This window comes from Sturnus vulgaris, chromosome 17 (assembly GCF_052056855.1).
Source record: "Sturnus vulgaris isolate bStuVul1 chromosome 17, bStuVul1.hap1, whole genome shotgun sequence".
Taxonomy (NCBI): Eukaryota; Metazoa; Chordata; class Aves; order Passeriformes; family Sturnidae; genus Sturnus; species Sturnus vulgaris.
The window spans coordinates 9,294,720-9,318,125 of record NC_142259.1 but is presented as its reverse complement, the minus strand read 5'-3'; the positions used below and the strand labels follow the sequence as shown (position 1 = coordinate 9,318,125).

Sequence of the window (23,406 nt, the reverse complement as noted above, 5' to 3'; positions counted from 1 at the left end):
GACAGGGGCTCGGTTTGCTGTAAATGTGACATTGTCACTTGTGGAATGCTGCAAAAGCGGATGCTGTGTGTCCGCTCCCCCCACTTTCTCTTTTCCTCCTTCTTACCCCCGCTTTCCCTTCCCTTTTTTCCTTTTCCCCCTCTTTCACTTCTCCCCCCTTTCGTTTTCATTTCTCCCTCCCTTTTCCCATCTTTTTCCTCCTTTCCTTTTCTCCTGACCCCATTCTCCCTGCCTTTTCTCTCTTCCCTCCCTTTTCCTTTTCACCCTCTTTTCACTTTCCCCCCGCTTTCGCTTTCCCTTCTCCCTCCCCTTTTTTTTTCCTTCCCTCCCTTTCACTTCTTCCCCCCCTTTCACTTCTTCCCCCTTTCCTTTTCTCCTGACCCTTTTCTCCCCCCTTCCCTCCCTTTTCCTTTATCCCCTTTCCCCCGCTCCCCATAACGCAGTGACTGTGGCAGTGCGGGTGTCCCAGCCGTGCACAGCGCATTCCGGAGCCGTGTCCCCCCGCAGTGGCCCGGCCATCAGTCCCTGTGCCGGTGCGGGGCCGTTCGCAGCCCCCGGTGCCGGTCCGGGTTTGGGGCATTCCCGGCGGGGCGGGGGCAGCGCCGCTCCGCCCCCGTGGCTGAGCCGGCCCTATAAGGGCGGTGGCACGGCGGGGCTCAGGCAGAGCCCGTTCTGCCCGGACCCACAGCTTCTTGTCCCGGTGTCCCGGCACGGCACAGCCCAGCTCAGCCATGCCACTGCCCCGCATCCCGCTGCGCGCCCTGCTCCTGCTCGGCCTCCTCCTGCGAGCCGCCGCCGCCGAGTCGGTGAGTCCCGCCGGGACACGGGGAAAGGGAAAAGGGGAGGGTCTGCCCCGGCAGCGAAGGGCTCCCGGTGCCAGGGTAGGGTGGTGGGTGACCCGCGGGTGTCGCCCGCACTCGCCAGCAGCCCGAGAGCCGGTGCCACTCTGCCCCCCAGGCGGTGTGCCCCCGCTGTTTGCCCTTCTCCGGGGAAAGGGAAGGGTGACATAGGGAGACGGCGATAGGGCCGTTCTTCCCCCGGTTCGTCCGGTTCTCTTGGCTCGGACGCTGCTTCCTCCGGCCGATGCCAAGGCAACGTGGTGCCGTGCCCCGGTGCCGTGGCTGTGCCGCTCCTCACGTATCCCGCTCTGCCCCGTGCTCTGCCGTGCTCACGGTGCCGCGCTTACAGCAGTGCAGGGGACCCGGCTACCTGCTCTCCGCTGCAGCTTTTATCTTCAACTTCTGGTCGTGAAAGTCTCTTAATTCTCCTTTTCTTGTGCGTGTGTGGTGGGTTGGATGTGTGCGATGCGGTACAGCACCTGGAGAGGCATTCCAGCCTTCGCTGAGTTTGGTTGTGCTGGTACCTGGTGTCTTTCTGTGTCTATCAAATCGTCCTGGCGTCCACCTGGGAGTGAAAAATGATGCGTTACCCTAGAAGGTTTCAAAATCTCTTAAACATACAATGAGGTGAAACATTTTGAATTCGTCAGGCTGGTGCATGTGAATTCTTCGTGGTGCAGCAGAGATCTGGGGACTCTGGCTTCCCCGCTGTTTGTTTGTTTTTGTGTGTGACCATCTTGCTGATAATGCAATCAGGGCAGATTCCTCTGTTAGTGTGAAAGAGCTGCTGACATTAAGGTAACTGCAGGAGATCAGGGGTTCTCAAAGTAGGTTTAATCATCCACATTGATTTGTTTTGGTCTGAAGGCTGGGTGGGCAGATCAGAACTGATAAAGCTCTGCTGCTTTCTAGTAGGGGCACATGGCTGGGGGGTTGCTGATTGTAGAGCAGGAATCTCCCACAGAGAGCATCTGTAGTAATTGTCAGCTACTCTCTAAAACCAAGCAGCCCAAATCCACTTTACTCTAATCTGATGTGTTTATCCCTGCCATTAAGCACGTGAATCGGTCGTTTGGGAACTGGCCCAAACTAGTAGGGCAAACCTTTGGGGCAGACAGCATCTGGAAGTTGCACTGACCATGTTTGGTATGAAATGCAACTTGGTGTCCCTGGGGACTGGACTGGTCTGAAAGCATCGTGTTTCTGCAAAGACAACAAATTCTGCACACGTGTGGTCTGTAAATCCTTATGTAGAATTTACGTGGAATATTTATCCGTGTCTTTTAAACTACCTAAGAGTGAGTGTATGCTTGAGAAGTAACACTGGCCTACTATAAAGCCTAATCCAAACAAATTGTTTGGGTTACAGACTGCCGGGGAGGAGACAAGGATGACACACGATTTGGGAGAGTTCTGCTGGCACTCCTCCCATATTATTTTTTTTAATAGCACTGCCAAAACGTGCAGAGCTGCACAGCATGTGGCTCTTGGTTTTTCTGTGTGGGCAGGGTGAAGACAGGTAGCTGTTTCTTAACAAGATGGGGATTGTATTTCTTGTGCTTATGTAAGAGCATGGATGTTGAGAGTGATTCGGTACTTGAAAATTTCCCCAAGCCTGTACAAACAAAAATGCCTTGGCTCTTTTCCCCTTGAGCAGCTTTCTGGTGTAAATGGGATTTCTCCGTGTGAAGCAATCCTGGATGTGTAAGAGGGTGGGGAATATTACTGAAGTGCCCGAGTGTGACGTTGGAGCTCAGGCGGTGGGTGGGTGGGTGGGTTGTGTTACAACAGCCCCGCAGCTTTGTGTGAGAACATTGCCTTCTTCCCGAGGGGCCGAGGGGGCTGGAGCTGGTGCCTGGTGTCACCAGGTGGTCCCCAGCCCTCTCCGCTTGAGTGCCTTGGAAAGCAAAGGATGTGTGGGCAGGATGCTCCCCTCTGTGCTGTGCAAGGATGGGCTTCCTGCAGAAGATACTTGAGAGGGGGATGGATAGAAAGTCACCAATGCATCCAAGATGTGGGACGAGTGGAGTTAACAAAGGATATGAAGTCTGCCTTGCTTGGGCAGAGTGGCGTCGCTGAGCTTTGCCTGTGCATTTAGCATCCAGAAGTGCCCCTGGCAGCACAGGAGGGAAGCAAGGGGTATTCCCCCATGGCAGAGGGTATTCTCTCTGCTGCAGGCTCGGGCTCTGCTCAGTTTGTCTGCCTGCAAAAGGGCCAGGTGCCCGGAGCTCAGCAGGGCTGTAGCAGTGCTAGTGGGCTGCAGGCTTGTTGCAGTTGTCCTACTTTTGTGCCTTGAACTATGCAGGAAAAGTCTTCATGCAGCACCACATCGTGTTTGTGTGTCCTCAGCAGTACAGAGGAGCACAAATCCAGCCCAGAAGCTGCTGGCAGAGGATTGCTCAGGGAGAGGCGGGGGAGGCTTCGTGCTGTTTGTGGGCTCTGTTTGCTGGTTTAAAGCAATCATGCTCGGAGGCCTCCTGATTGGCAAAGCTGGTGTCTTGTTGATGATAGCTGTGTTTGGAAAGTAGTGCAGCATTATTAATGTTAAAACCGGTTTGGCTTGTCCTGCTGCCATTGATCCCCGAGGCCTGTTCTTTCTGCTCTTTGCCCAGTTTCTCATCTGTCCCTCCCAATCAAATCAAGACATTGCTATCTGCACGTTTTACTTTATTTTACCTTTACTTGCCATGTTCACATTTAGAGCAAATCTCTACTTTGCTTCAATCTCCCTAAAACACAGAGCAGCAAAATGACAGCGTCTGAAGGAATGTCCCTTAGCCCTGAAGGGGAAGGAGCTCGTGACTTCTGGAAGTCAAACCTGTAGCTGTTGGGATGAAATTACTGTAATATGTAGGAAAAAAACCAACTTCTTTAGCACCTTGTGCTTCCTTGAACTGCATGCAGAACTCCTGAGGTGGGAGTTCAGGGCTGCATGGTCCTTCTATAGCTGAGCACTGGGATGTGGAGGTTCCCATGGGCAGGAACAGCCACCCTGCAGCATTTGGGGCACAGTCAGGGAAACAGCACTGCTGCCCAGCTCTCATCTGTCCCAAGTGCTGCCAGCTCCCATGCTGGAGAGTGCTTTCCTGTGGTTCAGAGCTTTCCCGAACATCTTACGCAACAGGCACATTGGGGCTGAACTTGGTACTTTTCAGAGTTGTGATACCAGAGGCTCATTCACCCTGGGAAGTAAAGGCTGTTAGCCAACCTGATTGCTCTCTTTCCTGCCCCTCCTGTTGTTCTCTCACAAGGTCTCAGTACTTTGAGATCCTGCAAAGGCCTGTATCCAGTCCAGCAACAGGGAAAATGTTTTTCTTACGTGTCTTGCCCTCTTCCTTCCCTTCCAAGCCTCTGTTAATGGCTGTGCTATTGCCTTGAGCTGTTTGAATGGCATGGTGAGGCCATTTGCTCTCAAATGCCTGAGCTAGAGCCTAGTGTGACCTTGCCGTGATTTTCCTGTAGTGTCATACTGCCTTTTCAAAATGCTTGTGTCTCATTTCCACCACAAGCTGGAAGCTGCTAACCTGATTTTCCAATTCATGATGGAGGGGGGGGCACCCTGGTTTACTGCTCAGCATGCAGGCTTCAGCACAGCTCCTGCAGCTACTTTTCCTTCCCTTTTGACTCCTGGTGATGGTAAATGCTCTGTTGGAAATATCCTGGTTGCCTGAATCCCCCTGACTCTAAGTTACCACTAGGTTGTGTTGTATTTTGTGTGCAAATTTTTTTTTTTTCCTCAAATGAATGGATTGATGGACTTAGGTTTGAAGCCTTTTTTTGATTAGTGATAGTATCTGTGCCTGTAAGGGTGGCATGGTAGCTGTGGTTCCGTGGTCTGCAATGTAAACTACTTAGATCGACTTGTAAGATTACTTGATTAAGTTATCGTGGCTCTGTGATCGCGCACAACTCCCCAGCTATCACTTCTGCCAGACTGCATGCAGCATCCATCCTTCGAAACACTTCCGAGCTCTTGAGTTCACATTTATCCTCTTGAGCCTGCGCTTAGGTCTTGCAGCTGCATTCTCCCCCTCTACTCAGTACATCCTGTTCCTTTATGCCCTGTAACAACAGCCGGGCTGTGCTGCTTTTGCAGCCTCAAACGAGAAGCTGGTGCAGTTGAAGCACTACAAAACCGGGGGGACAAACCCTGCACACGCCTGACCTCCGGGCTGCTGTTGGGAAGCATGTGTGGCTGTTTGTTTGAGACTCGCTGGAATGCAAATGCTAGAGATTAAGGATTCAAATGATTTGCACTAGAATGAGACTCTTGTGATGAGACTAGGCTTGGTGGCTCTGAATAGACAGGGCAGCCTAGTTAGAGTTTCATTTGTAATAAGCCTCTGCTCCGAGGGGCAGTAAAAGATCCTGCACTAATGAGCAGTTAGGGCTGTGCTGCCAGGTTAGTTCAGACTTACTTTTCTGTCTTTAAGCGTGAGCCTGGATGTTTGTGCAGTAAATGCTGCTGGTCAGAGGAGCAGCTCTGCTGTGTGTCGCCCTGACTTGCAGCAATCATGCTGTGACTCAGGTTTCTGGCACTTGGCTTGGCATGCCAGCTCCCGAGGACACTGCTGTCACCCTCTGAGTAACGGCCCTGGCCCCTTACCCAAAGCAGTGACTCAGACTCTGCAGCACAGAGGTGGATCTCTTTTTTTATTTCTGGGGCTAGAAAAGGGGTGACAGTCAAAGCTGGCGCTGCTGCTTGGCACCCAGTCTGTGCTGCCCTTGGCACTGAGCGCCTTTGCTGCTGCCTCCTGTTTAATCTGGTTGTGGCTTTGGTGGGCAGAAAAGCTGTCGGGCTCTGACATGTGACTGCTGCCAGCAGCTGAGCTGGTGTTGGTAAAGAGATCAGAAAATGTCTTGAGCAGCCGTAACTTGCTCTGGCAGCTCCGTGATTGCTCCGTTTTCAGGCACAAACTGTTGGAAACAAGAGTTGCATGGGGGAGAGGAAAGCAGCAGTGTTTTCTGAAATGACTGAAAGCATTCAAAGCAAGCTAAAGGAGCATAAAGTCTCAGAAGAGGAGGTTGAATACTTAATCCTGAATCTGGAGAAAATGTCAGCGTAGGAGGGGAAAGCATGCAAGATGTAGCTGTGTCCCTCTCAATTTCTGAATGCTGGCTGACTTGAAAAGTGTGCTTCTTGTAAAAGTCTTTATTTTTGCTGGAAGTATGCACTCTTGTCAGTTTTATCCTTAAATCCTTTCAAGCTGAGACTCTACTTATGAAATGCCAAGAGGCTGTTGTTAGACAAATTATTGGGATAACTTAAAAATCAAAGCAGTTAATTAAAATCTCAGGGAGACACTCCTTGGGGCAGGAAGGAGACTGGGAGGACCCATAGCACTGTTACCCAAGCAGCTGGTCTTATGTCAACCAAAACCACGGCTGCCTCTTGCTTAAACAAATTGTGTTCTGTCAGGGAAAGCAAAGCCTTCCATGGGAAGGATTTCTCTCTTGATGTTGCTCTGCCTTACCTGCTGAGGGGAAAAGGGTATCTTCACCATGGTTCCTCTGTCAAACTTGAATACAAAGAGATATGGCCTTGCATCACCTCTCTGTGAGGCTAACCCTGCCTCCTGCCCTTTAGCTGCTGTTACAATCAAACTAGAGCAGTAAAGAGCAGTGCTAATGTGCATTAATGACTGAGAAAGTGCTTGGACTTACACTGAAGTGTCCTGCACAGCACAGTAGCCAGAAATCTCTGTGCAGAAGGCAGAGTGACTGAGAGGAGTATGGCTGGAAGGAAGGCAGCAGGTGTGATGCTGTGCTGGCCTGGAGAGGAGTGAGACCCATAGGTGGAGGGACAGATCCTGACTGGTGTGGTGCTAGGAGGGTGGCAGATGTCCTGCTTTAAAAAACAGAGAAGCTCCTACTCTCCTCCAAATGGAAATACAGCCCTTACTGATGTCAGAAGCTTTTGCTTGGAAGATTTTGTTCCCCAGCGAGGTAAATATTTATTGCAAATCCACAGTGTGCAGTGGAGCATAGTCTGGAGCCAGGATCTTGCAGGAGACTGTTTATGCGCAGGCTGTTCTTGGCGCTAATTCCAAATTTCCTGAGGCTGAGTGTGAGGAGCTGGTCCTGCGTGTTGGTTACTCACAGACCTGCTCGTCCAGCCGAGCGTGGGCTCTGCAGCGCCGGGAAGGAGTGACCCAAACAAAAGATGGGTCCCTCTGCTCTGGCTGTGACAGACGTGCTCAGGGAGGGCTGGGAAACTGCTGCTGGGTGCCTGACTGGGAGTTCAGAGCCCTCAGAGGGAGGAAAATGCTTCTGGAAGTGACAGGTTTCCTGAAGTACAGCTGCATTATCCCGAACAGCACGTGCTGTGTCTGCTGCTCTCTGGGGCCAAGCCAGAAGTAGGCAATGTCTTTGTGAAGAAACAAACCAAAAACCCCCCACCAAACCCCATGCCCTGAAAGCTCAGCCTCTGGTGCTGCAGCTAGCCAGGAAAATCCCTGCTGTTGAAATGTTTGTTTGTATAAATGCTCACACGGGTATGGCTGATAGCATAGCAGCAGCACTCCAGTGTCTCGAGTGCTTTTGTGCCGATAACTTCCTCTGCTCCTGTTCTTTGCTGGCACCTTTGCCAGCAGAACAAGGCTTGAAATAGCATCACTGTGCTGGCAGAGCTCAGCTGCCTGGGCTAAGCCGAAATCTTTGGGCTACTACTTCTGATTAGATTAAAATGGATCGTGGGAGGGGAGCATTTGTAGGGCGCAGCATTGGGAATCTTGACTGTACAAACAGGCTGAGATTAGCTGCATGGTAAGCCAGATAGGACGGGCACTCTTTGAAGTTGGGTGTCTGCCTGGCTTAATTTTGCTAACGCTCTGGCATGAGGGAGCATAAAGATCCCAAAAATGCACGTCACACATTTCTTGCCAAGTGGAAATTCTGCTTGTGTGCGTGTTCAGGGAAGCATTGGGGTGTAGCTGTATTCTAGGAAAGGGCAGTGAGGGCAGGCCTCTTCCTGGCATGAGGGGGAGGTGTGACATGTGAAATATCCCAAGTCTGAAGTGTCAGCATGAAAAGTCATCCTTGATGGAAAAGATGTTTTGCTGTGGCACTTACATCTTTTTTTTCTTCCACAGACAAGGATGCAATAGGAACATTTATTATAGACAGGGGCAACTCAGAGTGAGTTGTGAGCAGGAAAAACTCTGAATTCCTCTTTTAAGTTTGAACAGAATTTTTCCAGCTTCTGAGCTGGACAGTCAAGCAGATGAAATACTTACGATTAGGTTTGTAAATACCATAAAAACAATATAATCTCTTTATGAGCTAGGTGTGTATCATGGCCTGTGACCAGGAGAACCCTTCAGGGGTGTGAGATGTGTCTGTCACAGTTGTTTTCCTCTTGAGTCACAAGAGCTACTTTTTCCTCCTGTAGTTTTCCTCCAAACTTTATTTGCTTCAGGGCAAGTGATGGACACACAGCCATCTGCAATTGCCTGCTGAGCTTTATCTCCCCGAGCTGGAGTGGGAAGCGTGGGTCATGTCCTTCCCACTCGGGCTCTGGAGCTGGGAATTGAGTGTTTAGAGCAGCTATTTTGCTACCTTTGCAGTAAACATATTCCAGCATGTGCCTGTCTGGCAAAGAACTCAATCTTTATGGCTTTGCTCCTGGCTGATAATCAGGCAAGAGCAGTTAAACAAGAGTTCATTCCTTTTTAATCTCTCCGTCCTCCTGCTCCTGCAGCGCGGCCAGTGCGCAGTGTGGGCTGGAGGGAACAGGCTGTGTGTGAGCTCAAAGGTAACAGAGGTTTGACTTTGTCAGTGCAAGGAAGCCTCTCTGGAGCAGGCAGGGGCTGGGAGGATTCATCCCTGCTGCAGCCGTGACAGCGAGTGGCTCTCCAGAGCCCGGGATTACCGTGGGGCTGTCACGGGGATTGTGGCTCCGCTGCCGCATGAGCCCCCGGGAGAGCGGCTTGTGGTGACACGGCTTAAAGAATCACACGGGAATGGGGCCAGGCTGGGGCTGGCATAGGGCTGGCTGTGCCTTCTGCACGTGGGCTGTGAGTGTGGGCACACCAGGGGATGGAGAGCTGCAGCAACAGGGGCTAGGCAGGCTTACCTGAACCCACCTCCAACAAGCGATGCTCTAACCAGCTGAGCAGTTCCCCAGCCTGCATGTTGCTTCTGCTGTCTTACTAAGCAAAATCCGTTTTTTGTTACTGAGAACAATTTAAAAGAAATTCTTTCCCCCTCTTTGGTAAGAGGCACAGACTGTGCAGTGCTGTGGGTACTGGAGCTGCCTGCAAGCCGTGGTGTGTACTCCACTCTTTGTCCCTTTGTCCTCAGTGTCATGGATTTGCCTTTATGGGTCGCTGTGGTGGTGGGAGTGCTGGCCAGGAGCTGCCAGAGGAAATGGGCAAGGCTGTTTGTGGCCCTGCTCTAGGTCTGCTAGGAAAGTGTTGAGCAAAGGTAGTATTTAACTATGTCTGGAAGCCTCAGGTGATCCTGTCATGCAACTAAATGCAAACATATGCCTGGATGGGACCTGTTTAACTTTTGTCCCTTGGCACAAAGGCCAGTGCAGGCTGTGTGTGCTGAAAGTTATATGGGACAGACTGACCAGGAATGGGTGGTAAAATGATACCTTCAGGCATGGTCACAAGGAGCTGGCACAAGTGGATTTTAGTATTATTTTACTGTGGCTGATGTGTTAAGGGAGTTAGGTATGACTTCAATTGAAATGTTGATATTTGCTTTGCTCTCAGGACTGAAATGACTTTTGTGTATTTATTTTCTTCTCCCTTACACAGCACAGAGTGAGGGAAGGGAGTGAAGGGTATTTGGGGGGAATATAGACCCCTTCCTTACTTGTCTGGAAGGAGCTGCCTCTGCTGGAAGCTCATGTCACTTCTAATAACGTTTTTTAATGCTTATTCAGATGGGAAGATAGAGCAGTCTTTGCCTGTTGTGACTGCACACCTCCCTCCTGTGGAGATCAGCTCTTTCACACTGATTGAGCTGCCCTGTTTCCAGTGCTGTGTGGCTCCTCTGCTTTTGGGGGGCTTTTGGGCTTCAGGGGGGGGTGAGCTCATTCCTAACCTCTGCTCTTTCACATGCTTGGCATGAGCTTTAAAACCTTCCTGGTTTGTGGGCTCCTCCAAGAGCTGTGTGGAAGTGAACTGTATGGAAATCCCCTCTCTTGGGCTCGGTGGTTTACAGAGCTCTGCATCCTTGCAGCTGCTCATGTTGTTCAGGAGCCCTTCCTGCTTATGCTGATAGTTGTGCATTGTGCTGTGAGGCGACAGCACAGGATCTGGGGAGCATATTTTGTGTATTGCTGCTTGCTGCAGTGAACTGAGGTGATCTGTATGACTGACCCTGAGAGCAGAGCACCTGAGAAGCCCTGGGAGCAGCTTACACCTACCTGTCCCTGCAGGCTACACAGAGTTAGCAGGTCTGTGCTCTGCCCTCTTCTGCCACCTCCCAGGCTGGCCCAGCTCCATGTGCTTTTGTCTAGGAAAGGTTGACTTTCACCTTGCTCCTGTTTACTCCCAGGTTTATGTACACAGTGCTGGGGAGGGAGACCAGGAGCAAGCGCTGGATCTCCATGCCAAAATTATAAACTTGATAAAGGGCTCTGTACACTGTGAATGCCCCAGTCCTTGCAGGTCGGACTCCCTTTGCAGCTTGCTGGCTGTGACCCTTCAAAGGAGCTTTTAATGAACTCTGTATTTGATCAGAGGCAAGGGACAGCTGCAAAAGCCAGTTCCACGTCTGGAAACCTTTGTCTCTGCCCCAAAACATCATTTGGGTTTTTTTGAAAGGGTTTGCAAAGGCTGTGGTGAGGGTATGTGGGCTGGGGCAGGGGAGTTGCCTGGGTTTATTTCCCAGAACTTGGCTGGGGAAATTCACACATTGCACAGAAACTTTGCTTGCTGCCTAAATAAATAGCTGATCTTGCTTTGAGAAGAGGTGAGTGGTATTCTGGGGCTGTAAGGGAAGACCCCAGGAGCACGAAATGGGGTGGGATGGGTTAGGGATGGAGCACAGCAGGGCTGCCTGGGGTCCCAGGGGTGTTTTTCATGTGCTTCCACTGAGCAAAGAGTGTCTGGCTTCATTCAGTAGTGCAGCCTGTCTCAAAACATGAGGCCTCTGTGCCCAGCTTTTCCAGGAATGACACTCACAGTTCACGTGCCTGACGTGCTGGTTGTCTGGCAGGGAATAAACTCTTATTTATTTATTTATTTAGCCACTGGCAGGCAGAAAAAGCTTCTGCTCCCCAGCAGGCTGTTTAATCTCCCTTTGTGCTTACTGGGGATAAAGCTGCTTAACATGAGGAAGAAATCCTTGAACTAGACTCCTGCAGGAAAGGTTGGTTCCTGTACAGACCCCTCCTAGAGAGGAGCATATTAATAGTAGGAGTTTACTTCAGCTGCCAGGATGAGGTGGGGCTGTGCAGCTGCCCAGTCCAATTCTCCCAGCCAGTCCCTGGCTCCAGCACAGGGATAGCAGGTGGAGGGAAGCAGGCTCGGGGCAGTGCTGGTTCCCTTCTCCAGCTGGCATTTGCAAAAGGTGTTAAGCTGGATGTGGCCAGGGATGGCTTGGCAAGGGCTGACCATCCTCTTGTGGCCATCTCAGAGATTTTTTCCTCTTGGATGGAGCCTGCAAGCCCAGAGGAAATACAGATGCCTTTCGTGGTGTCTCTTCACCAAGCAGCAGAGGTGCAGGGAGGACTGTGTGCTTTTGGAGAGGGATGTACTTTTTTTTAAACAATACTCCAGGGAGCTCTTTATGTGGCACTTGGGAAGCCCAAAGCTCTTGCTTTTAAGTCCTGTGAAGGTGCCTGTGTGCCCTCTCGAAGGTGTGTATGCAAGGAATGTGCCTGTCCCAGATCTGCCCTGTGAGCACTGCACTCCAGGATTAACTCTTCCAAGGCTGCCCATGCCCCAGATCCCAGGCAGGGCCTGCTTCCTAGAAGGACATGCCTTGAAACCTGGAGAGTAATTGTGGAGGTGCCCCAGCAACCCTCTGACTTTCCTGTCTGATGAACCTGTAATGTGAGGCCACTGCCCACAAGAAAAGTTTCCTGTGCTGTTTGAGAGGTTCTTGCGGTTCCCAGGAACTTCCCCATCCTTACTCAAGAGGATGATGAAGAATGAGTTCAGGGATCGCTCCCATATAATCTTATTTATGATTGTGAGTCAGTAATTTCCTTGTTATGTACCCTGCTGTTAAACACTGTTCTGTCCTGATTTAAATAGGGTTTTTTTGATAGCCAGACCTTGTGTATTCCACAGCACTAACCACTGTGGCTGTGTGCCACCACTCATCTCGTGGCTAGGCTGATCTGATAAGGCCAGTGGGCTGTCCGGCCACCTTGAGGCTTAAACCTGGGTTTTCTTGAGCTGCCCTTGCTTGGACATTCCTGGCTGTGACTCATGGTGAAGTACAGGGTGAGCTGGCACCGGGGTGTGGCTCAGCACAGAACTTGCCAACATCAATTTCTGCCGGGTGCAGGGCTCTTTGGATCTGTGGCAAACGAGCTCCCCAGCCCCAGGAATTGGGTTCTTCCTGCCCCTCCATGAAATGGCCAGAAGCTGCCCTGGGAACAACTACTGCATGCTGGCAAGCAGTTTCCATTGCAGGGCTGGCTTTGGCTGGGTTTCACATATCTTGAAATGGATTTGCCTTGGAGCAAGTGATCCGTAATGTCAGGAATGCTTCATTCCAGGCTGGGAGAGGATTTCTTTCCTCCCAGCCCCCCTTCCCAGCATCTAGTGCCAGGCTTGGCACAGCAGAGAGAGCAGGTCTGGGAGGAGAACTGGCCTCAGCACTTCATGCCCTCTGGGCTGTTCCTCTGACTATCCTGTAGCGGGGTTGCTGGGGAAACCAAAAATGCCTCAATAAGCAAGGAAAAGCACATCCAGTGCCACTGGTCCTGGTGCAAAATGAGAAACATCTTGTGCCTGTTCATGGCAAACCCTGTGTGCCAGTGGGCAGGGGAATGGGGCTGGGGCTGTGGGCAGAGGAAGCTGACACATGGCTTGTGGCTGATTGTTGCCCTGCTTAGAGATCGATAGCGGATGTAATTCATCACCTCTGGGCTGTGGGATGGGCCACACCTGGCCAGGTGAGCAGGAGGGCTGATCCCAGCTGCTCAGGGCTCCGTGGTGCTGCCATCCAGCTCTAAGTGTCCCCAGCAGTGGCTGATCCTCCTCACCCCAGTGAGGCTGCAGCCTGGTAAGCTTGTACAATGAGAAAAACCCTGTGCAGAACTGTGGAATGCTTTTCTGGGTAGGCAGAACCTTTGTCAGGACTTCCCAGTTGTCCTGTGAGGACAGCACAAAAGAATGTTGTCAGCTTAGCCCCCAGCTAAGGGACCCGTTCATCCACATTGTGCCTCTTGCCTTGGGGGAAGGGGTTGAGTCCCCCTCAGTGGTGATGATTTCATGTCTCTGGAAGCATCTGAAATCTGTGGAGTAGTGTTGAGCAACCCCAAAGCTCATACCTGTGGTACCCTCACTGGTATGGCCTGAGGGCTGTGGGGTGAGGAGAAATAGTTCTGGCAAGTTGCATAACTTTGAGGGCAGGAGATTTGGGCTTGTGGCTCCTTGAAGGTCCAAGTGCAAATGAGCTCTGGTGTGCAAATTGCCATTGTGGCCAAACAGCTGAGATCTGGGAGGCTCTCCAGCTTTTGTGCTGTAACTGCACTCCTTGAGCCTTTGGATCCTGGAGATATTTTATGTTTGTTTGCTTACATGCTTTTTAAAAATACGATGCAGGGGAAGCTCTTCCTTCAGGCAAGTCTTTATTGATAGGGAGCACTCTTGAACTCAGCCTGTACTGCACTGCAGTTCAGCTGAACTGACAGACCAGCTTTTAACCCTTGGGTGATAAAATAGCCTTGTTCTTATTATAAACAGTGAGGAACTGCTTTGGCATGAAGCTTTGGTGCTATACAAAAAACTCACCTACACGTGCCAGGCTTTTTTCCTGGGAATACCAAATCCTTCCAAACTCTCTTTATCCTAAACTGAAGGTATTGCTTTTCCAAATGCTTTGCTACAAACTCCTGGCCAAGATCCTGTCATGGTATTCTCACCCTGTGTGTTGAGGTGAACCTTTTTATTCTGTAGCTCTCAGGAAATTCCCCTACCAGACTGGCTCTCACTTCTGTTCTGAGAAATTCTAGGGAAATTCAGCTGATAAAAATAATGCTCTTAGTGGAGAGGAAGTTCAGCATTTAATGTTTTTGTGGTGGAAGTGATGTGGTTAGGCTCTGAACCTTCTGTGAAACGTTTCTGGAGAGTTATCTCATATTTAACATGTCTCCACTCCTATTTACAGGTGAGAGAAACTGAAACCATGGATGCTGGATGGCTTGATTACTCTGCCTCTGGAGATTTGCCAGATGATGAAGACATTGGTGAATTCAGGCCTCACTTAACCACTGATGGGTTAGATACAGATGAGACATCTGGGTCAGGAGGTAAGTGGGGAAGTGGATCTCCCTCAGCTGTTGCTGTGGAATTTCTTTCAGCGCTTTGAGTGATGGGCTAAACCACAGCCAGAGCTCCAGAGGGACCACAGTGTCAGGTGGAGATGAAAACTGTGACTTGTAGTCACTCAGATGAGAACAGTGAAAGTCATGGTGTTGTGATGTTGAATCACTCAGGGAGGACAGATGGAGTCCAGCCAAGCTTGTCTTGCTGCAAATGAAAAGGCCTTGTGCTGGCTGGGTCTTTTTCCTGTTGAACTCCCAAGAACTGCTGAGAAACCTTAAAAAAAACATTCTGTTGTTGAGGCAGTGTTAAAAGGCTTAAAGTTAATGTCTCAGCTGAGGCCAAACAAGGTAAAGGACTAAGTGGTGTTCAAGTGAACTCTCTGTGACATGCAAAGCTCCCTGCCCAAACCAGTTTCTGTAGCTCTGTGTCCCTTTATGTGAACATTTGTTCTCTAAAAGTAAAAGAACAAATGCTGAAATCGGTGCCTGACATGTTTGGGCAGATATGGAGGGTTGGTGAAGGATCCTTTAGGGATGGGTGGTGGGAGCAGTGCCCTCCATTGGCATTACCTTGTAAACTATGGCACACCTGCTCTGCAGGGCCAATGGGTCCAGCTGAAGATCCCTCCCAGTGGAGAGGTGTTGGTTTCAAGATTACATCCCGTGGTGTTGTGCAATCCATGTCATTGAACGGTAAATAGTACAAATAGATAAGAGGGAAATGTAGAGGACAAGAGTCCTAGTTTATGTGCAGTTGCTAATATTGCAGGAAGTGTCTGAATTCTGTAGAAGCAGGATGTAATGAGACAAAAACTTGAGAGCCTTTTCAATTTTTTTTTTTTGCCCCTTCTGCAGACTACCCAGACTCTGAAGATGGCTTGTATCTGACCACCATGGATACCCCTGTGGTAGGTATTGCCCCAGTGTGATTTTAAGCAACATGTAGAATCCACCTGCATGAGCAGGCACAGTGTACTCAAAATGCACTGAGCAAACTTTCTATGCCCTGCACACCCTCCTGGTTTCAGCTGTGGGTAGGCTGGGTGCTGCTTGCTGATGGGTGTGGTTTGTCTGTGTTATGTAGATACCTGACAACTATATCCCTGGAGATACTGGGAGAAAGATAGAAGGTGAGAAGGAAAACACAATGGTGGACAATGAAATCATTCCAGACAAAGCTGTACCTGTCGAAGAGAACCTGTCCAACAAGATCTCCATGGCAAGCACAGCCAACAGCAGCATCTTTGAAAGAACAGAAGTCCTTACAGGTAATGCTCCACCTTGTCCTGGTAAATCATTAATACTGAAAAGAAAGTGGCTTCTGTTGTTGCCTGTTTCTCTGGGGAGCAGCTCCCTGCTGACAGGGGAATGAGTTGTTTTACCTCTGTGGCTACCTGTAGCAGGGTGGCTTCTGCCTCCCAGTCCTTAAGCAACAGCACAGCAGAGCCTGCTGCTGTCTTTGCTGGGACAAACAGCTTGTTTTTGAGCCTGCCAGCTGCCTGTTGGCTTAACTCATGTGGCAGCTGCTCTGCACCCAAATACTGCCTCAACAAGAGGCATTTCTGGCCATAAAGCAGTGACATCATAGACTTCCATATCAAATACAGGCATTTTCCTTCTAACCTGTGCCCAAGTTCTGCCTTTTCTGAGCTTTGCCAGAAGCCAGGCAACCCCTCTAAGGGATTCCAGCACATGGTCAGCTGTAGGAATCTGAGTGCCAATGTCTAGAGCAAAACCAAGCGACTGCCTTGCCCTCAGCATGTGGGACAGGTCTGTCTCCAGCATATTGCTGCTTTAACCACTTGGCCTGATGGCCCAAGTATAAACCCAAGCCCTTGGTGCTGATCTGCAGCCATCCTCCCAGTCAGAGAAGAGATTGGAAGAGTGGATTGAAAAACTGTCTAGCAAAGAAGCTGATTTAGTGCAAGGAATAGGTATCAAAACAAGGGGTAAACTTCAGTGAAGCCTTGTGGCCACCCTTTGTATGAGGAGAGAGGAAACCTTAGTGGGTTTTTGCAAGTTTGTGGGTTTTGGTTGTTGGGGTTTTCTGATTTTTTTTTTTTTTTGAGGGAAGTGATGTTGGTAATTGGATGTTGATGAATTGAAATAGAGTCCGCAGGGTGTGCTCACACAGGTAGTTAACAGAACATTAAGATTGAGCTGTACCTTTTTCTTGTGAGTTGTGGTGGGTCTTTTTTGGGTGCGGTTTTTTTGTTTTGTCTCTATACAGGGAGAACATCTTCTTGTCAACATTTCTTTTTTGGACTAAACTGGAAGATTAGCTCAAATTGGTTAATGTGGAATATGTGATTATTCTGTGGTCGGACTGGAAGCAATCCTGGCCTTTTCCCAGCAACATCTGCTGTTGCTGAAAGTGCCAGCACATACAGTGACAGGCACATGGACACTGGAGGCAGCTCTGGGGGCTGCTGTTCTTGAAGCAGATTTTGTGATGTCACAAAATGTTGACAAAATGGTGGTTTGGAGTTGTCTAAGACTTATTGCAGTCTCTTTCCTCCCCAGCTCTCATCGCAGGAGGAGCAGTGGGTCTCCTGTTTGCCATCTTCCTGATCCTGCTCTTGGTCTATCGCATGAAGAAAAAGGATGAGGGCAGTTACGACCTGGGGAAGAAACCCATCTACAAGAAAGCCCCCACAAATGAGTTCTATGCCTAAAGCTCAGCAGCACCTTGTGCCCATCAAGGGACAAACAGACTGTATGGAAACACTGTGCCCTCAGATGAGATGTGCTGAACAAATGCTTTTTTTATTTTTTGGATTGAATTTCAAAGTGACTTTGAGAAAAAACAAACTTCCTTCGTGACCCTTCCCATCCCGCTCAGCTAACAAGGGCCCAATGAAATACAAAGAGTCTGAAAAAAACCTCAGTGTATATTTTTTTTTTTATAAGTTAGTGTAAAAGGAATAAAGATGCCAAATTTTCTACTTGGTTTTATAGAGGGTATATAAACACAAACGAGACTGTATGGAAGCAAACACCATGTGTTTGCATCCAGTGTGCTGTGCTGGGATTGGCTGCTTCTATAGAAGATGGCTTTTTTTATGAATCGTGCTACTAGATGTCTTGCAGCAGGCTGTTGATGTGAAACATTTTTGTGGAGAACTATTTATGAATCTCTTACACTACAGATCATGTTGCCTTATCAGGGAGTAAAGGCCCACAAGGGCTCAGTATCCCTGAATGCCATAAAGGGCCTATGGGAATGTCTTCCCCAGGAGATTTCTGTCTCTTCCTGTTGGCCTCAGGCAAGGGTCATTAGTCCTCAAAATCAGGACAGCCAGTTGTGTTTGGCTATGGTGACACTCTTTCCTTGCCTTCAGTCTCTTACCTGTTTTTAAGGATTGCTTGTAGGATTTTTTTATAACAAAATTTTAAAGGAAATAGCCTAATGTTTATATAAAGTTTGTAGAAATTGTTTTGAAATAATAAAAAATAATCTACTTTTTTAATTTCCTCAGATTTATTTTTTCAATCCCTTTGTGTTTCCTTTGGCCAGGCATTTCTCTAGAGATGCTGTTTTATATGATTCATATTCTGAACTGAAGCAGAGTTAGCTATGGAGTGTTACAGGTTTCTTCTAGTTCTATTGCAGCTACTATAGAGGGTAAAGATATTTATGGTTTTCTCAATTTTTCTAGGATTTTTTAAAAATAGAATTATTTATAGTTTCTGAAATGGCTGCTTTCTCATTTGGTAACTTTTATCCTTTTTATGTAAAACACTAATATAATGAGTCTCTGTGAAAACTATTTAAGCTTTATTCTGTGAATTTCAATTACAAATTCAAGGCCATAACTTCTGTATGCAAAGTTGGATGCATAAATATGATTGAAGTAGGGAAAAGACAAGAGTAATTCTAGGCTGTAATATATTACAATCAGTCTTATAGAGCTATATATTATATATTTTAATGAGATATATACAGATAAGAATGAAAAGGCTGGAGTTAATTCTTCAGCAGCCTTATGGTGTGGTGTGTAAGAGGCTTTTGATCTTGTTTGTGCTGCTGTTTGTCCAGTGTCTTGTGTAGAGCACCAGGGGCTTGTGCTTGGGAAGGAGCCCAGGGCTCCATGGCTGTGTCCTGGCTCCTGGAAGCAGCTGTGGCCAGGATGTGCTGGGTTTGATCCCCAGTCAGAGCAGATCCCCACCTGGAGCTGCCCTTGGAGCAAGCCTTGGAAGCTCGCAGTGTGGAGGTGATGACTTTCTGTCCCCTGTGGAGCTGTGCTGAGCCCTGTCCCTTAGGTCAGGCTGGATCTGAGCTCTGCCTGGGTGGCATCTCCTGCACTGGGCTTTCCTAGGGGCAGGCTCTGAACTCCCTGCTGTGGATCTTTAACATCCCCTGTACTTGGCTCTTGCTTCCACGGAGAGGGACCAGCCCCCAGTCTCGCAGAGCAAAGGGTGATGTGTGTCTGGTGTCTCCATGTCAGGGAGGTGTCTCCATGTCAGGGAGGTGTTAACAGAGCCACGAGCACGTTGAGTCCTCCTGCGTCTCTGAGTCTGAAGTTGTATGAGACAAAAATCTGAGTGTGGGTCCCCAAACTGAGCACCTGAGCAGGCAGCACTAAACCAGGCAGTTGCAGAGGCTGTTCGGAAATCTTCATGGCTCCTGAAACTTCCTTCCTGAGGCTTTGCTGTAGGCTTGAGGCCAAATCCATAGAAAAATGATGTGTCCCCTTCTCGGGGTGAGGCAGGAGCATGTGTTGAGACATCATTGGCAGAGGAGAGGTCCTCCTCTGGGTGATTCACTTGATTCCAGTACAAGTGTGTTCAGGGAAACTGTGGGCTCTGGGAGGCTCTCAAAGCTGCACAGAGTTCACTGGAAAGGAGAGGGAGGATTGTACTTACTGCCTGTGGACAGCTCTACCGGGCAGGCAGGAGCTGTGGCTGCTTCTCGGGATATTTTGATTCTCTTGTGTAATTGCTCTTGGGGATTTTCCACTGTTACTGGTTTGTTTTTTTTGTTGTTTGTTTTTTTTTTCCTCAAATAAATGGTACTTTCTAAAACTGGCTTTTTGAACTGTTTCTGATCTGAAATTACTTTTGGGAGCTGGATAACCGGGAGCTAATATTTGTGTTACTACTTGGTTTACTGAAGGGGGAGGCAGGCTGGGACCTGGCGTGGTGGCCTGCAGCTCAAAGGGGCTTTGTCAGCAGCTCCTGAGCTGCCTCCAGTCCCTGACCCATGCATGATTCCACAGGACATGATTCCAGCAGCCCTGGGTCTCTGGAGCTGCTCAGCTCCTCCAGACAAGTAAAGCAGAGAGGGACAGTGCCATGGGGTGAATGTCCTGCTCTGTGATCAGTTTTGTGATGTCCCCTTGTAATCAGGAGGGTCAGAGGGAGGTAGGAAGAGGCCTGGGCCTCTCCACTCAGATGAAAGCAGTGTACTGGGTATTTTGCTCGACCAAGTTTCAAGCCAACCCTGTTCAACCACTGTAGGCTTCCAGTGGGTGCAGAGCTGATCAGCTGCTCTGGGAGCAAGTCCACAGGTGACTTGATGTTGTTTGGGACTAAAACAGCTGCTCTGGAGGAAACTGCTCTTTGTCCAAGCCCCTCTGTTCTATCAGCTTGGTACTCTCAAGGGCCAGGAGCCACCTCTCTTCCCCGGCAGGTGGGAGAGCAGGGGCTGCTCACTGGGAACAGTGCTGAGGCTCCTCAGAAGTGCTGTATTTAAATGGATTATCATCCTCGAGAAAATCTAATTCCCTTCTCCCTGGTGGGAATTCCTGCTGCAGGTGGTTTGGATTAGCACAGACACAGGAAACAAGCTGGTAACCCTAACCCTAACCCAAATAACCCTAAGCCTAACCCAAATAACCATAACCCTAACCCTAGCCCAAATAACCCTAACCCTAACCCAAATCCAAATAACCCTAAACCTAACACAAATAAACCTAACCCTAACCATAACGCAACTAATCATAACCCTAACAGGAATAGCCCTAACACTAACCCAAATAACCAAAACCCTAACCCTAACGGAACTAACTCTAACCCAAACACGAACCATAAACCTAACCTTAACCTTAACCCTAACCCTAACCGCACCCCAATTAACCCTAACCCTAACGCAAATAAACCCAACCCTAACCATAACGCAACTAACCATAACCCTAATAGAAATAGCACTAACACTAACCCAAATAACCATAACCCTAAACCTAACTGAACTAACTCTAACTCTAACACAATCCCTAACCCTAACCCGAACCCTAACCCTAACCCAAATAACCATAACCCTAACGCAAATAAACCTAACCCTAACCATAACGCAACTAACCATAACCCTAACAGGAATAGCCCTAACACTACATCAAATACCAAAACCCTAACCCTAACCGAACTAACTGTAACCCTAACCCTAACCCTAGCCCAAATAACCCTAACACTAACCCTAACCCAAATAACCATAACCCTAACGCAAATAAACCTAACCCTAAACATAACGCAACTAACCATAACCCTAACACAAATAGCCCTAACACTAACCCAAATAACCATAACACTAACCCTAACCGAACTAACTCAAACCCTAACTCAAACCCTAACCCTAACCCTAACCCTAACCCTAGCCCAAATAACCCTAACCCTAACCCTAGCCCAAATAACCCTTACCCTAACCCTAAACCTGCCCCTAACCCTAACCATAACCCTAACAGAAATAGCACTAACACTAACCCAAATAACCATAACCGTAACCCTAACCGAACTAACTCTAACCCTAACACAAACCCTAACCCTAACCCTAACCCTAGCCCAAATAACCCTAACCCTAACCTAAATCCAAAAACCCTAACCCTAACGCAAATTAAACCTAACCCTAACCATAACGCAACTAACAATAACCCTAACAGGAATAGCCCTAACAATAACCCAAATAACCATAACACTAACCCTAACCGAACTAACTCAAACCCTAACTCAAACCCTAACCCTAAACCTAACCCTAACCCTAACCCTAACCCTAACCCTAACCCTAACCCTAACCCTAACCCTAGCCCAAATAACCCTAACCCTAACCTAAATCCAAATAACCCTAACCCTAACGCAAATTAAACCTAACCCTAACCATAACGCAACTAACAATAACCCTAACAGGAATAGCCCTAACAATAACCCAAATAACCATAACACTAACCCTAACCGAACTAACTCAAACCCTAACTCAAACCCTAACCCTAAACCTAACCCTAACCCTAACCCTAATCCCTAACCCTAACCCTAACCCTAACCGTAACCCTAACCCTAACCCTAACCCAAATAACCCTAACCCTAACCTTAACCCAATTAACCCTAAACCTAACGCAAATAACCATAACCCTAACAGAAATAGCACTAACACTAACCCAAATAACCATAACCCTAAACCTAACTGAACTAACTCTAACCCTAACACAATCCCTAACCCTAACCCGAACCATAACCCTAACCGTAACCCTAACCCTAGCCCAAATAACCCTAACCCTAACCCAAATAACCATAACCCTAACGCAAATAAACCAAACCCTAACCATAAGGCAACTAACCATAACCCTAACAGGAATAGCCTTAACACTAACCCGAATAACCATAGCCCTAGCCCTAACCGAACTAACTCTAACCCTAACACAAACCATAACCCTATCCCTAACCCTAACCCTAACCCTAACCCTAACCCTAACCCAAATAACCCTAACCCTAACCCAAATAACCCTAACCCTAACGCAAATAAACCTAACCCTAAACATAACGCAACTAACCATAACCCTAACAGAAATAGCACTAACACTAACCCAAATAACCATAACCCTAACCCTAACCCTAGCCCAAATAACCCTAACCCTAACCCAAATCCAAGTAACCCAAAACCTAACGGAAATAAACCTAACCCTAACCATAACGCAACTAACCATAACCCTAACAGGAATAGCCCTAACACTACATCAAATACCAAAACCCTAACCCTAACCGAACTAACTGTAACCCTAACCCTAATCCTAACCCTAACTCTATCCCTAGCCCAAATAACCCTAACATTAACCCTAACCCAAATAACCCTAACCCTAACGCAAATAAACCCAACCCTAAACATAACGCAACTAACCATAACCCTAACAGAAATAGCCCTAACACTAACCCAAATAGCCATAACACTAACCCTAACCAAACTAACTCAAACCCTAACTCAAACCCTAACCCTTACCCTAACCCTAACCCTACCCCTAACCCTAACCATAACCCTAACAGAAATAGCACTAACACTAACCCAAATAACCATAACCGTAACCCTAACCGAACTAACTCTAACCCTAACCCTTACCCTAACCCTAACCCTAACCCTAACCCTAACCTTAAACCCTAACCCTAACCCTAACCCTAGCCCAAATAACCGTAACCCTAACCTAAATCCAAATAACCCTAACCCTAACGCAAATTAAACCTAACCCTAACCATAACGCAAGTAACAATAACCCTAACAGGAATAGCCCTAACAATAACCCAAATAACCATAACACTAACCCTAACCGAACTAACTCAAACCCTAACTCAAACCCTAACCCTAACCCTAACCCTAACCCTAACCCTAACCCTAACCCTAACCCTAACCCTAACCCAAATAACCATAACCCTAACCCTAACCCAATTAACCCTAACCCTAACGCAAATAAACCCAACCCTAACCATAACGCAACTAACCATAACCCTAACAGAAATAGCACTAACACTAACCCAAATAACCGTAACCCTAACCCTAACTGAACTAACTCTATCCCTAACACAAATCCTAACACAAACCCTAACACAAACCCTAACCCTAACCCTAAGCCTAACCTTTAACCTAACCCTAGCCGAAATAACCCTAACCCTAACCCTAGCCCAAAAAACCCTAACCCTAACGCAAATAAACCCAACCCTAAACATAATGCAACTAACCAGAACCCTAACAGAAATAGCACTAACACTAACCCAAATAACCATAACCCTAACCCTAACCCTAGCCCAAATAACCCTAACCCTAGCCCAAATCCAAATAAAGCTAGCCCAAACGCAAATAAACCTAACGCTAAACATAACGCAACTAACCATAACCCTAACAGGAATAGCCCT

General features: G+C 48.3%; 1 protein-coding gene across 2 annotated transcripts; it reads left to right on the top strand.

Annotated features, from left to right (window-relative positions):
- Window positions 1–649: 649 nt before the first annotated feature.
- SDC4 (syndecan 4) lies at window positions 650–17,768 on the top strand. Of its 2 annotated transcripts, XM_014884022.2 has the most exons (5): window positions 650–806; window positions 14,142–14,283; window positions 15,154–15,206; window positions 15,383–15,566; window positions 16,822–17,768. In XM_014884022.2, exons 1-5 carry the CDS (start codon window positions 732–734, stop codon window positions 16,971–16,973), a joined length of 606 nt encoding a protein of 201 aa, XP_014739508.1. In that variant the 5' UTR covers window positions 650–731; the 3' UTR covers window positions 16,974–17,768. The 2 variants fall into 2 exon arrangements, with proteins under 2 accessions (XP_014739508.1, XP_014739507.1); XM_014884021.2 differs by lacking the exon at window positions 650–806 and having other exon boundaries at window positions 14,046–14,283.
- Window positions 17,769–23,406: the final 5,638 nt, after the last annotated feature.